The sequence below is a fragment of the Phaseolus vulgaris genome, chromosome 6, assembly GCF_051622355.1.
Source record: "Phaseolus vulgaris cultivar YP4 chromosome 6, ASM5162235v1, whole genome shotgun sequence".
In the NCBI taxonomy this organism is placed as follows: Eukaryota; Viridiplantae; Streptophyta; class Magnoliopsida; order Fabales; family Fabaceae; genus Phaseolus; species Phaseolus vulgaris.
In genome coordinates, this window is record NC_143503.1 from 15269032 (window position 1) to 15283864 (window position 14833).

Genomic DNA, 14833 nt, shown 5'->3' on the forward strand with positions numbered 1-14833 from the left:
CGTATTGTGTCTATATTTGGGAAATCATAGTCTGGAAGATGAAAGACTAGAATCATGATGGAGTCTAAGGAAGTATTTTCAAGTGGGTGAATATTTAGATAGCTCGAAATAGCGTCCTAGACCAGGATATTCACATACCAAACTTCATATTATCCAATACATTCTCAACATTGTCAATGTTAGGTAGTGAGTAATATCTCTTTTTATTAGCAGATGACCAAAATTCTCGAGAAAAATATTTATGATTGTACCAATGAGAAATACTCAACTACTTGGGAAAAAACTTTTGATGTTCATAGTGGATCTTCAAAAGTAAAATATGGATTCAGTGATCAAGTGAGATTAAGTCTTATGGTTATAGGTCAAGTCATAGGTCCTCATTTTTTGTATTATATGTTAAGTTTATTAAGATTTATATTTTTAAGACTTATAAAGATCTCACTTCTTTCCGCGTTTTTCCTTGATATATACAAGTAGAAGTTGAACCACGTGTCCAACAAGTGTTTGTTCAAGAAGATTTCAAGAGATCTTCTCTAATGCGTTGAATCATGAAGAAATAAGTCTTAATATCCTTATAATATATAACTAATTTTATATTCTGATGTACTATTATTGTACTAACTTTTTAATATATTATAAAAATGTAAAATGTTGACATACATTTATATCTACGAGGGTTCTTATAAATAATATTTTTTATAAGAAAATCTTATTACAAATAAAAAAATTACTCTCATTTTTTAATTAAATAATAAATATTAATATAATAGTTAGGGTTACATTGGTCTTTTTTTTTTGAATATTTACGAAATATATGAGGATCATAAATAAAATTCAAACCCGTATACATTGACTAGTAATCTTCATTTTCATTTTGGACTGAATGAAATTGCACTTTGTATGTACCATATATCAACATATGCTACCAATTGCAAGTAGAACAAACTACATGAGGACAAAGAGTGGAAGAATATAAAATACCCCACAGTCACTTTAGGAGTCATTTAAGTATATATTGCTTTACATTTTAAAATTTAATAGTTTATATTTTTAAATGAATAACAGTAATATATATTCCCTTAAAAATAATATAAAATAATAAATTTCAAAACTATTATTGTTTCAAAATTTTATATTTTTGAAATTTATTATTTTATATCTTTATATGAATAACAGTAATATATATATATATAAGCAATGTATATACTAGTTTAATTTTTAAAAAATAAAAGTTTTAAAATTGATTATTTTTATATTTTTAAAACAATAACAGTAATATATATAAGTAATTTATATATTAGTTTAATTTTTTTTTTTAAATAACAGTTTTTAAATTTATTATTTTATATTTTTAAATGAATAACAGTAATATATATATAAACATATATAAAAGTAGTGTATATATTAGATCAATTTTAAAAACAATAATAGTTTAAGTTTATTATTTTATATTTTTAAATGAATAACAGTAATATATATATATATATAAATGATTTATATTAGTTTCATTTTTAAAACAATAACAGTTTGAAATTTATTACTTTATATTTAAATGAATATTAGTAATATATATATATATAAGTAATTTATATTTGTGTTTGTATTTGTATTTGATCGAAATAGTTTTGGAATTTTTTTGTCTTACATTTTGCAGATTGGTGCTCTCTTTCATTTCTTTATTTGTTATAATTCTAAACCAGATAAAGTAAGATAAAAACTTCTTATAAAACATTGTATTATCATGTCTATTTTTATCATTATATATAAAATATTTTAATAAATAATTTCACGTATAATTTTACATTAACTTAATAGTTTTCCTCAACTAGTTTTTTTAACTTTTCACTAATTTTTGAACTCTCACTTAATTTTTGAGATGTACTCTTAATATTTAAGGTTGTAGGAGTAGAAGCAACAAGTTACTTACATGCTCTTCATAACCTATTTTTTTAATTTATTATAAAAACAAATCACAAATGATGAGGAAATTATTCTCATCCGTTATTGTAAAATAATTACTCTTCGATTAATTTGTTTAGAAGACGTAAATTAGAAATTGGATTATTTGGTAGGACACGTTGGAGATCTCACATCGGTTAGAGATTAAAATATTTTATAGTATATAAATGAGTGTAAATCTCACCTTATAAGTCGGTTTCATGAGGTTGAGTTAGGTTTAAAGTCTATTTTTTAATATAGTATGGTCTTATTAGGCCACCTGCGGTCGTTATTGGATCACTCATAATATGTTGTTCCACGCCCGAGCTTAGATATGTTATTTTGTGTTTTTGAAAAATGTTAAGTATTTTTCTAATAGTTTAAAAAATAACTATTTTGCATAATTTATATTAAATTTTATTATAATTTGTTTTTCATTTTATTAGACACCATAATAAAATAGAAAATATCACTCATAAAAAAATCAACATGAGACCAACAAAGAGAAATATAGAGATTAAATAATACAAATAGAATATAGAGAATATCATTGAACAAAAGGTAAAAATAACTATTTAAAAAAATTATAAAGAAAGGAAAATGAACACTATTCATATAACAACATTATTATTTATTATTCATAGAAACAAAACCTTTCTCCTATAATATTATTTATTTAACATGACATGTCATGTTATTTATTTTAAAATATTTTTCATATAATATTATTTATTTATTTAACATAACATGTTATTTATTTCAAGATTATATTGTCATTATAATTTATTACCCAAATATTTAAAAGGATGAAAATATAGAGAGATATTAAATAAAACATATCCAAATATGTAACTATATTTTTTTAGTTATATTTAATATTTAATTTATAATATATAAAGTAGTTGTAAAAATGTGTAACAAAAAATAGAGTAGTATAGTGTTATATTAAAGATTACATACAAATATATAGTTCTAAATTTTTTTTATTTATTTAACATTTTAGGGTATAATTTTCTTTTAATTTAATTTAATATTATATATATATTTAATTAATCTTATAATACATAAGATGATGTCAATTTTTAAAAATAATTTAATTTTAATATATTTTTATTTATTTAATATAACAGGTTATAATTTTATGACCCAAAGATTTCATGGATCAAATGACAATGAAGGAGGACCAAATAATACATATGTCATTGACTTTGAACAAGATTAGTATACTTTTATCACAATATTTAACTTATGGAAAAGTACTTTTACTTCTTTATTTTACTTCTATAAATTACACAATACATTTTTTCCAAAATATAAAAAATGTAGAAATGCAACATAGATTTTAGTGGACACATAACAATGCTAAAAAAAAATTCAAATACTATTGTGATGGAGAAATTTGAGTTGCACACTCCAACTACATGTGCTCATTGTCATGCACGATTTTTTTACCACGAATCACGTGACATTTGTTGCTCGGGTGGAAAAGTGCTACTTCCACACATTACTACTCTGGATGGGTTTCTTCAAATAGTTTATGGTTGTTCATCTGAAAGTAAACATTTTAGACAACATATCAGAAGTTACAATCATTCACTTCACTCGGTGTTTAGATGAATGAAAATATAGTTGCAATTGGTCATGTTATATATATTTTTCGTGCTTAAGGTACAATATATCACAAGATAGGAGGATTTTTTTTTTAAATGAGGGGTTAGGCCACGTTTTTGCAATTGTACATTTGTGACACTACACATAAATTACAAAATAGGATGTTAGAAAGTCTTCAACTTCATCAAACCATTATTGATAAGTTGCAACAAATAATACATAAGTGCAATCCTTTTATGAATGTACTTATACAACTTGCTCATTAAAGAGTGTCCTACTAATAAACCATAATACAATCTACCGACTACATCTCAAGTAACAACAATTATTGTTACTGGAATGTGAATGAAACATTAAAGTTGTAAGTCGTGATTGAAACTTAATAAACATTTAGGAAACCGTGGAATATTATGACCCTTTACAATATCCACTATTATTTCCTTTTAGAACATATGGTTGGGACCACAACACAAAAAATCATAATGGCAAAAAATATTTCATGCCGAGAATATTATAACTACATGCTTTAGGTAACTTCCAACACAATTACAATATCAAAAGTACTAAATATTTGTACAAGTATGTGTGCAAAGATCCATATCAAGTAGTGATGGAGGTTCATTGAGGATCAATTATAGATGAAATCCAACAATATATTGATGCTAGATGGATTTGTGCTCCAAGGACTTTATGGAAAATATTCAGATTTACAATTTATTGAATGAATCCATGTGTTGAAAGATTACAAATTCATTTACCAAATCACCATCAGGTGCGCTTCTATAAGCATCAAACATCAATGATGTATTAAATGATGACAATAGCTTCAAAACCATGCTCACATAATTCTTTGCCCTAAATTGTAGAGATCCACAATCTAGAAGTTATTTGTATAAAGAAATTCCAAAGTATTATTATTGGCATAACAGACAAAAGGAATGGTACTCAAAAGGGTTAAGGAAGAAAGTTATTGGTCGAATTTATACGATATCTCGTTTAGGAGGAGATGAATTTCTTACGTATTTTGTTTTCCCATATAAAAGAACCAACCAGTAGGGAATACCTATTGTTTTATCATACTGAAAAAGAAGGTCATTCAAATCTCTCAATAGCATATTATGGGTGTTGATGTCCATAAAAGTGCTCGTTGAAGTATAATCTTTTGCCTAAAGATATAAAACTCATTCCAAAAGCTTCAAACATAAGTTTGATCACAAAAAATTAATATGGTCACAAACAATCTCCTTAAAGCATAAGACATTTATAAACTTGATGTTCCGACTAAGTATTCATGAATACTATTATCACCAAATGAAACATATTATTTAAAAAGTAGTTGAGAAATGAAGATTTTAGAAAGTGATAATAGTATTCATGAATGCTTAGTCGAAACATCAAGTTTACAAATGTCTTATACTTTAAGAAGATTGTTTGTGACTATATTAATTTGTTGTGATAAAACTTATGTTCGAAGCTTATGGAATTAGTTTTATATCTTTATGACAAAAGAATATACTTCAACAAGCACTTTTATAATATGTTATTGAGAGATTTAAATGACCTTCTTTTTCAGTATGATAAAACAAATAAAAAATTTGTTTACTAACATTAATATTGGATGCATTTGAAAATACTTTAGTATTAAGAATTATACAATATGAGCTATCAATACAAATACCTATCTAAGATGTTGACAATGTACAAATATTAAATAATGATAAGTTAACTCCTTTCAATACCATTTTAGATGTAATCAATCATATTCAAAATCAATTATTTTTATAAATTAATTATATATTAATTGAAAAAATATAATTATTATAAATTGTATATTATTATGATAATATTTAAAAAATGTATGTGACATGTGTTTCCGATAGTGAGATATAAAAGGAGTTCAATTTCTTTTACTATTTAACCATTTTTTTCCTTTTAAAAGATAAAACAAAAATAAAAATTATTTAATGAGAAAAAGTTACTACCCATTTTACGTTATTTGTAGTATTAATAAGGACTATTTGTTAAATTTATTTTTTTTAGACGTCTGCCCGTACTAAATTTATTTTTGTCTGCTCTTCCCTCGGCTACTTAGACTTTAGGCTGAATTTGAGGTTATATAATTTAAATTGTTTTCAGAATATTGATGTTTTTCACTCTAATTTTATTATATTAATTTATCTAAAAAATTCACCCATTTTATTAGTCCGTGGCACGTAATTTAACTTTTTATATATTCGAGTAAATAAACATTTTAATTAATTAATTAATTTAAGGCATATTTTAACTTGTTAAATCATCTTATTATTGAACATATTAATTAACAAATGTGAAACATAAAATTTACCTTTTTCGTATTGCACGAAAATTAGAACTTATAAATCCGTACCGTAATGTCCATTACTAATAAACAATAAGTTTAATGACTAAGTAGTACCGAAAAGGTTTACACAATTAATCTAGGATGCCCCGCATTGGCCCGCCTCGCGCTTGGTCCGCAAAGATGCGGGATGGGTTGGTCTGCCCCGCAAAGATGCGGGATGGGTTGGTCTGCCCCGCAAAGTTATTGCAGGCTAAAATTTCCAACCCGTCCCGCAAAAGAGTTGGCCCGCGGATTTGCGGGCCAACCCGCATTTTTTTCTTTTTTATAATTAAATATTTATTTTTTTTACATTTTGTTATTAAAAAATTGTCAAATTAATCCTATATATTTGTTATTATTCAACCTAATTTTTTTTTCTTCCTTTTCAAATATAGTCAAATATCAAAACATTAAGCATTAAGATAAATATCAAATATCAAAGATAGTCAGATATATTTTTTTTTCAAATATAGTCAAATATCAAAACATTAAGCATTAAGATAAATATCAAAACATTAAAAATACCTAATTCCAAAACATTAAACATAAACATTAATTCAAAAACATTAAACATAAATATTATTGACATTCTTCCATTTCAATAACATTGGATGCCAGAACTTTCATCCATTTTTTGATAATTATAATCTTCCCCATCATCTGCATATATTAAAACAATGACAATTAATTAATTCATTTTTCATAAAAATAATACAATAAAAATAAGATAACTTTTGGCTCAATTGAATGCTTGGTCATGGGTAACTTCTAAAATTGCTTCTCCTTTTCTGACTGTGTCTGGCTCCTTTATCTGTTTGAAATCGATTTAATTGGCATGACCCAGTTTAGGGTGATAGGTATCTCTATTTCGATGGTTGTTGGTTTTTGTGGGATATTGGGTTGGTGGATAAGAGTTGTTGTTCTTTTTGCCCCTTGTTATGTTGCAGTGAGTTTGTATTGGGTTTGTTTTGAGTTTTTACGGGTTTTTTTTGTGGTAGATTTTTTTGTACGTTGCCCTGCTACTAAGTGCCAATTTTTTTTCTTGCGGGTTAGCGGGCCAGCCCGCCTCGCCCGCCCCGCCCCGCTACTGGCCCGCGCGGGTTGCGGACTAATGCGGGTTAGCGGGTTGAAAAGGTCAGCCCGCCCGCACGGCCCGCCCTGCTTTGCCATCCTTAAATTAATCAATAAAATCATAAGATAATTATTATAAAAACAAATAAATTTATTATACATTGTTATTGCATACATTATTTTTTTCGTAAAATATTTTATTTAATACTTAAAAATATTTTTATAAACAGGAATATTTTCTTATATTTTAATTGTTAATAAAACCTTAGTTAAATTATAATATGGCCCCCCTTTTTTTTTCTTAATTTTGAAATTTCGATCCTTCTATTTTCTTTCATGATTTTAGAATTTAGAAACTTCATATTTGTGATCAAATTATCAATTTTGCATATATTTACTTATTTTATATTTCAATTCATTAAATTATTTCTTGATAATAACTTAATGAATATGTTAGGGCTAAGGTTCAATCAGACAAACATAAAAATACATAATGTATGTAAAATTGATAATTTAGATCAATTTTATGATTTTTTAAAATTTAAGGACCAAAACTGTAAAAATCAATAAATTCATTAATTTTAATTACATATTTTACGAAGCAATTATTATTATTCACAAAATTTACCATGAAATTTTTGTTTAGATTTCATTATTAGATTTTCAATTTTGTGGTTTTTACTCATTCTTTAAATGTCTAACAAGCTAAGAAATTACATGTAAGAAATTAGTAAGATATTTAATAAATTAATAAAATGTAGGGAAAATAAAAGAGAAATTTATCATAACTAAATAATAAGAATACAAGTAAACTAAATTTTTAATTTAAAATTTGAAGACCATGAGTTTCAAAAGAGACAGAATTTAACATCAAAGGCATTGGGAGTTTGGGACCATAGTTTGAGGAGGAAGGTGTAAGGAATATATATTAAATGAATATATTAAATATAGTTTTTATTTATTTTACTTTATATATATAGCCCATTTGTCCAGTTTTTGTTTTCCACATTCATTTTCCTTCTCTTTCGTTTTCCCTCACCTTCTCGCTTCCCAAACGCCTTCTCTCTGCTCCAATGGCCGACCAGCTCACCGACGAACAGATCGCCGAGTTCAAGGAGGCCTTCAGCCTCTTCGACAAGGATGGCGATGGTCTCTCTCCTCAGATCCCTCTCTGTCTTTTTTTATTTTCTCTCTCTATTTCACTTTTTTTCCCTCCCAGATCTGGTTTCCGCAATTCGTTTGTTCATGGTGCACGCTTTGTGCTTGTTTGTGTGCAAAGTTTGATATTTTAGGTAGGTTGGGGTGTGGGGTGGTTGAATTTGTATGAAACTTTTACTTGGTGATCTAGGGTTCCGGTTTTGTTTCACCTTTCGGATGTTGATGTGGAAATTTCTACGATTTTCGTGGTTTTGTGGTTGTTGATGAAGTGTTATTTTGTGTGGAATTATGATTCCGGGTGTGGGTGGATTTGGATCGTGGGATTGGAAATGGACTTTTAGCGTTTTTGGAAACACTGGAGTTTGTTTTTTGTTGTTTGATGCACGTGTGGGAAATAGGAATGGTTTTCGAAGATGTGGAATTTGGTGTTGTGGGTTGTGATTTGTAAAGTTGAATTTGAAAGGGTGGAAGTTTGTTGTGTTAAATTTGGCGATTTATGTTTTTATGGTGTCCGAAAATAGAATGTTAGCTTGTTGGATTGTTTTGGTTGGTTGATCTGTTGGTGTCATCCTATTGGGTTGTTGATGACAAGTCTTGTTTGTGTCTGATTAGAATACGGGATTTAGCATTTTAGGCTTGTGTATGACTATGCTTATCGTTTTTGGAAAACATTTTTCTTGCTTTGTGCATTTGATATTAAGGATCTGTTTTTTCCAAAAGAGTTTTATGTGATATGTAGTGAGAAATGTGTAAGTTTGTCCCTTGTAAATACTAAGATTACGGGTGTTTGTTTTTGAAACTGAAGTAAGCAATGATAGTTGATGATGATGTGCATATTTATGTGATGAACTTGGATCATTGGTTTAGCTAGACATTCTTGTTTGGCTAGATTTTTGGGTTTTGAGTATGTATTTCATTCTGTCTAGATTATTTACCCTTTATTTCATTCTGTGGATGTTTCTGCTGTGAGTGTGTCAGCTGATAGGCAAACCCCTACTACCATGGATACTCACAATATCTCGTCCGAATTGTTAATTAAGCGTTACTGTGGAAAATTGTTACCAAATATATAGCATGTGTGTGTGTTCCTTTGACGCAATGATACTTTATAATGTCTTCACTTTCCGTTGTTGTACCTGCTTCAAGTTATCTTTTGCTTCTGAAACTTGACTTCCAGTATAAACTGGATTCGTGTTTTTAATTCCTTCATGTTTTCAAAACTTTGACCTGGATTTCTCTTGTGGGGTTGGATGAATCATATTTGTGTTTAACTATTTTGTAATATGCTGTAGGTTGCATTACTACCAAGGAACTTGGGACTGTAATGCGGTCACTTGGGCAAAATCCAACTGAGGCAGAGCTGCAGGACATGATAAATGAGGTTGATGCTGATGGCAACGGAACTATCGATTTCCCAGAGTTCCTGAACCTGATGGCTCGCAAGATGAAAGACACTGATTCGGAGGAGGAGCTTAAGGAAGCTTTCCGTGTGTTCGACAAGGATCAGAATGGTTTTATCTCTGCTGCTGAGCTCCGCCATGTTATGACAAATCTGGGCGAGAAGCTGACCGACGAGGAGGTTGATGAGATGATTCGCGAGGCTGATGTTGATGGCGATGGGCAGATCAACTATGAGGAGTTTGTCAAAGTGATGATGGCCAAGTGAGGAGTAATGAAGCATAACTAAAATTTGAAAAGCATACAAGAGGGACAGGGCAGATAAGTTTTGTTGGGAAATCTATTTCCATTAGGTCCATCTTGATTTGGGGTTATTAGCTTTTGTTAGTTGAGTGTCTTTTTTTCTTGTTTGCTTTAATTGCTACTACTGCTCCTTAGTATCCTACTTGTTTGCTTTGTCCCTTGTTCCTTAGTATCCTACTTGTCTGCTCTATCCCTTGTTTTAGTAGCTTCCGTTAGCTGTGTCTCGCCATGCTTTGTTACTCCATTTTCATCTTTTTTGGCTATTATTATGAAACCTAGAACAATTGGATGCGATTTGTGTTTCTTACATGTGGGTGGCTAATGCTGTTAATATTTATTTCTTCTGCCATCTTATTTTTTCTATCATCTTTTCAATTCAATGCAATCTGCTTTCAGTTTAAATCGCAAAATATGGCACTGCCTTCCTTTCAGTTTAAATCGCAAAATATGGCACTGCCTTCCTTTCAGTTCTGTCAATGCTCAAAAACCATGATTTTTATGTAGTAACCAAGACTAGGGTGTTTTCCTTTTCTTGTAAATATCAAATATTTTTCAGATGTTTCGATTTCTCATATGAACTGGAGAACCGAAAAGTTTAGTCATACTATACTTCATGTTCATATCACATGCAAATTTCAAATTTCAAAATCTACATAATGATGATAAATTATGCGTTGAATGAAGCAAATTATTCCGTGAACCTTGTTATCATCACTTTTTGAGGGGTCCTAACGTTTACAAAATAAAATTCAACGAGCCATGGCTTGCTTAGAGCACGTTCTCGTTAGCCAATTAACCAGTTAACCAGAGCAAAAGGGACATTGTTTCCATCAAAATTTTAACCATTGGTTTTATCAGTTCTATCCAAATTGCAAATAAAGTTCATTATATAGTTTATGATTTTGACTGTTTTTTGTCTTCTGGGGTTTGGGTCATGACTAGTGACCATAAGTAAACGGATACACACATACTAGAAAATTCTATGACGTCTCTGGTCCTTTTCTTCGCAATTACCGTTGTTTCTTGTAAGAGTTTGATTTGAACCCTCACTACAAGTTATCAAGTCCTTTTAAGTACATATTTCTTTAGCTGTGTTTTTTGGTTTAAAATTTAGAATTTCTTAATGTTTCAAACCATAAATCCAAGCGGGGAAATTTTCACTGAAATAGCCCTGTTTGTGCTTTTATAATAAATATTTAGAAAAGTAAATTAGATAAATAAATATTTAGAAATAAATATATTTTAAAGAAATATAAATAACTAATATTTATAAATAATTAGAAGCAATGGAATGTATGTGATATAACTAAATTGATTGAGTTAAAAATATATTAATTTTAAAAGGTAAGTGTATGTAATATATTAGTCTACATAAATATATTAAACAAGTAAAATAATTACGTAAAATTATAATGAGTAAGAGTTTATTTAATGACATGTGTGACATATTAGAAAAGTATATGATAATTAATTATGGGAAGTTGATCTCCTAAGGTTAGGATGGTAGGGATAATGATTTTTTTTTTGTGTGCCTTGAAGTGTTACAATAGAATCGTCGTTAAAGTATCGTTGGATTGATTCTCTTTGTGGATATCCATCTTAATCTTAATTCGTGATAATTTAGATGATCATTGAATTTTCTTCTTGTTTGCTGATTGGGGCAAAACTACGGGCGGAATTTTGTGGGTTGGTCAATAGTTTTTGTGTTAAAGTTTCTTAAACAAATTGTCGTATACTTACATCCAACCTGTATACATAACTAATGTAGAATCATGGTGTGCATGTATGCATACGACGAACACATGAGAATATGGGAGATGAAGTTTTTTGGAACTTTACATAATCACACCACGTTCATCAAGTCTAATGACAATTTTTCAGCTTGTCAAACTATTTTTGGGTTGACCCTCCTCCACAAAAAACTCTCTTTTATTAAATTATTAAAAGCAACTTGTGAGAGTTTGAATTTTAATGAGCATCTTCCAACACATTTGATGTAACTTCTGAATATACACAGTTAACATAATGATTTTTCTTTCTCTTTCAGTCAAGAGTTTGTTATACCTTTCAGTCAAGAATTTGTTATACCTTGTCTATGTACCCATGACCATGGAGGGGATTGACAAATTCCTTGTTTTCTTAAGGATTGAATTTATGAATTTTACTAAGTTGGGTTAGGTGACCTATCTTCTACCTTCGTCATATGCAAATGTCCATCTCTACTTAGGAATGTCATCAATCTAGGTTGTTTCTTCTAGATCGGTTTTCCTTATGTTGTTGTAGTAGTAGTTAGTCCTAAGTTTAGTTATTTTCTATGGTACATATTAAAATAAAGAAGTTAAGATAAAATAGACAACATGACATAAAAAAATTGTTGTTTTTTATGCATTGTGTCGAATGAAATACACATGCATATAATTACCCTTTGTTCATACATTCTCGGGGTCTTACGTATGCTGCATTAATAGAGTTGTGGTGATATGATATTAAGCACATGTCGTCTTGACATGTCACGTACCTCCTTAGGTTTTTTTAAGAAAAAAAACAAAGCATTTGTAGTTTCACCTTCAACAATAGCAAATGTAGTGAGAAGTATCTTGTTCCTCTTGTCTTGTACAATTGTCAAAGTGCCTCCATACAGGAATGTGTCATCCACTTGGATTAGTGGTTTGCAAAATTGAACCCATTAATGCATGGCTTAAAGGTTCAAAAGAGTTTTTTTGAAGCTTGTCATGAGATGCTTCTTGTGTGGCCAATCGGTAGTGGAAACCAAGAAAAATTTGTGACATGGCTCATAATAGGTTGAACAATTTGTTGAATAATTCTTCCCATTTGCCAAAGACATTTTATATGACATGTTGCTTTCCTAGCTTAGCCTTTTTGTATGTCACAATGTCTCTAACTGAGAACTTGATAGGAGGAATAATAATGACAATTGGGGTAGATGGGTCCGCGTCCATAATTTCACAAAAATGTGAAACTATGCATTAATCCAACCTATTGTGGTCCTGTGAAATCAAAGACGTAGCACAAATGTGGAATCCTTTTAACTTTTGGATCTCCTTATGGAATCTTTCTAACTTGGATCTTCCAAAATTTTCTCTGGTACACAAGATTGCCTGGAACTTCAAGTTGCAATGCTTGTCAACATACTAGACTCTTAATCTAGTGGTGTTGGAATGCATGGTTGAGTATGTAAAGTGGTTAGTATTTGGAACCTGTTGAGCACATCCACCAATTGTTCCTTGTTGTGGAACCACATTCCCTTAAATAATGTTTCAAGTGAATGTTCCATAAACTCAAGGTCAAATGAATGACCGAACTCAATATTTTGTTCATGGGAAAGTGTGGTATATATTTGGAAGTGTTAGGAAGGGATGTAAGGATAGGGTAAATGATGTTGGGTTTTTTTTTTTTTTGGGAGATGTCTATGTTGTCGTCATCCTCATCATTAAAATACTTTGAAGATGTTGATGGGGTTCCTACAATTTCATTTTTGGGTAAATAAAAAGGTATTGGAATATTTTTTGTTTTGCAGGATTTCTTTAAATTCAAAATCTACAACACAAATAACTACGGATTTAGGGGGAGATTGTTGAACAAGGTTACTTTGATGATTTCCAAACAAGTTTGAAGATTGTGTATGTAGTTAGGTATATTTTGAATTGTTAATTTACACTTAGTTATGATCCAAGTTTGTATGATTCTAAATCTCTTTCGAAAGTTTTGGTTTTCAAATTTGTGTTAATTTTAGTTAGTTGTTTCGTGTTTTAAATCACTTAAAAAAGTTTTTGTTCAAAGTTTGGTGACTACAACAAGTTTTTCAACCAGTTGATTTATCACGACAACCGATTGAATTAAACTTAGAGATTTTAAAAGGATTTAAAAATGATTTGTTTTTTCTTGTTTTTTTTGTAGAGCAAAAATAATTAGTTATTTCGATAATTGACCTGACTCTTTATGTTCAGTTTTATAATAGAAAAAGAAATCAACCAGTTTGTTTGAAAAATCAATCAAGTGTTTTTAATATAATTCTATTATGATTTTCAAAATATTTTTAGATGCTTTTAATAGAACTCATTTAATAATCAAACAATTTTAATCACTTTTTAAAGTCTATATAAAGATTAGTTTATGATCATTTCAAAAAGAAGAAGAGAGTTTTGATAAAAACGTTTTCAAGAGAAAATCAAAGAGTTTTTAATCATTCTTGGAGTCTTGGATCATTGCTTGTGTGTGAAGTAGGAATCTGAGTGTTGGTGTTTTCTGTTCTATTGTTCTACTGCTTTGTAAAACCCATGTGTATTTTTATTCTTTCTTTTAATTTGTAATTGTGTGTAAAACAATTTCAAATAGAGTTTCTGAAAACTGTGGTGCTATTCAAGAGTGTTGTGTGTTCTTGAGGGATTCAAAATCAACATTCTTAGTGTTGTGTAATCTGGTATGTGTGAATTTCTCTTCTCTTACTTTGATAAACTGCTTTATATACTGTTATGTGTATCCTGTTGCATTAAACAATTAGTTGTTTTCAAAAATTTTGTGAAAACAATTCATTTCCCCTTCTTGTTTTAGTCATACATTTTAACAGGGTGTTATTTTGATACATCTTATTTTAAAAGAATATTTTCTTAGTTTTATTTTAATAAAGAGACTTATCCCATTTTTATTTGATGTTTATTGTAGATTAATATTTGATTCAGACGAAAAAAAAAAACAAAAACAACAACAGTAAAGGTGGCGTTCCCTGAGTATCATTCAAATATGAGGATAGAGGGTAAGATGGAGGACCATCAAGTCACCAAAATTTTGGGTTGAGTAGATTGAAAAAGATTGAGTTTTGATAGTAGCATCCATTATTAAGAGTCTTTTTCCTCTTCTTAACCTTGTAAAAATAATTATACAAAGTAGTGTAGATTTTTTTTTGGACTTGTATTTAGGGTCAATTTTCATGGGACATGTATTGGACCTAGTAGAGTAGAGTATAAATAAGAAAAG

At 29.1% G+C, this 14833-nt stretch overlaps 1 protein-coding gene across 1 annotated transcript; it reads left to right on the top strand.

Moving 5' to 3' along the window:
* The first annotated feature begins 7946 nt into the window (after nt 1-7946).
* On the top strand, nt 7947-10175 carry LOC137831054 (calmodulin-2). Its single transcript, XM_068638568.2, has 2 exons — nt 7947-8128; nt 9430-10175. Exons 1-2 carry the CDS (start codon nt 8053-8055, stop codon nt 9801-9803), a joined length of 450 nt encoding a protein of 149 aa, XP_068494669.1. The 5' UTR covers nt 7947-8052; the 3' UTR covers nt 9804-10175.
* Nucleotides 10176-14833: the final 4658 nt, after the last annotated feature.

What these genes read in the sequence shown, in the direction of transcription:
- LOC137831054 (XM_068638568.2), top strand. Translation starts at nt 8,053, where the DNA reads ATGGCCGACCAGCTCACCGACGAACAGATCGCCGAGTTCAAGGAGGCC. An exon ending in CTTCGACAAGGATGGCGATG is followed by an intron (nt 8,129 to 9,429) that starts GTCTCTCTCCTC and finishes AATATGCTGTAG; the next exon opens with GTTGCATTACTACCAAGGAA.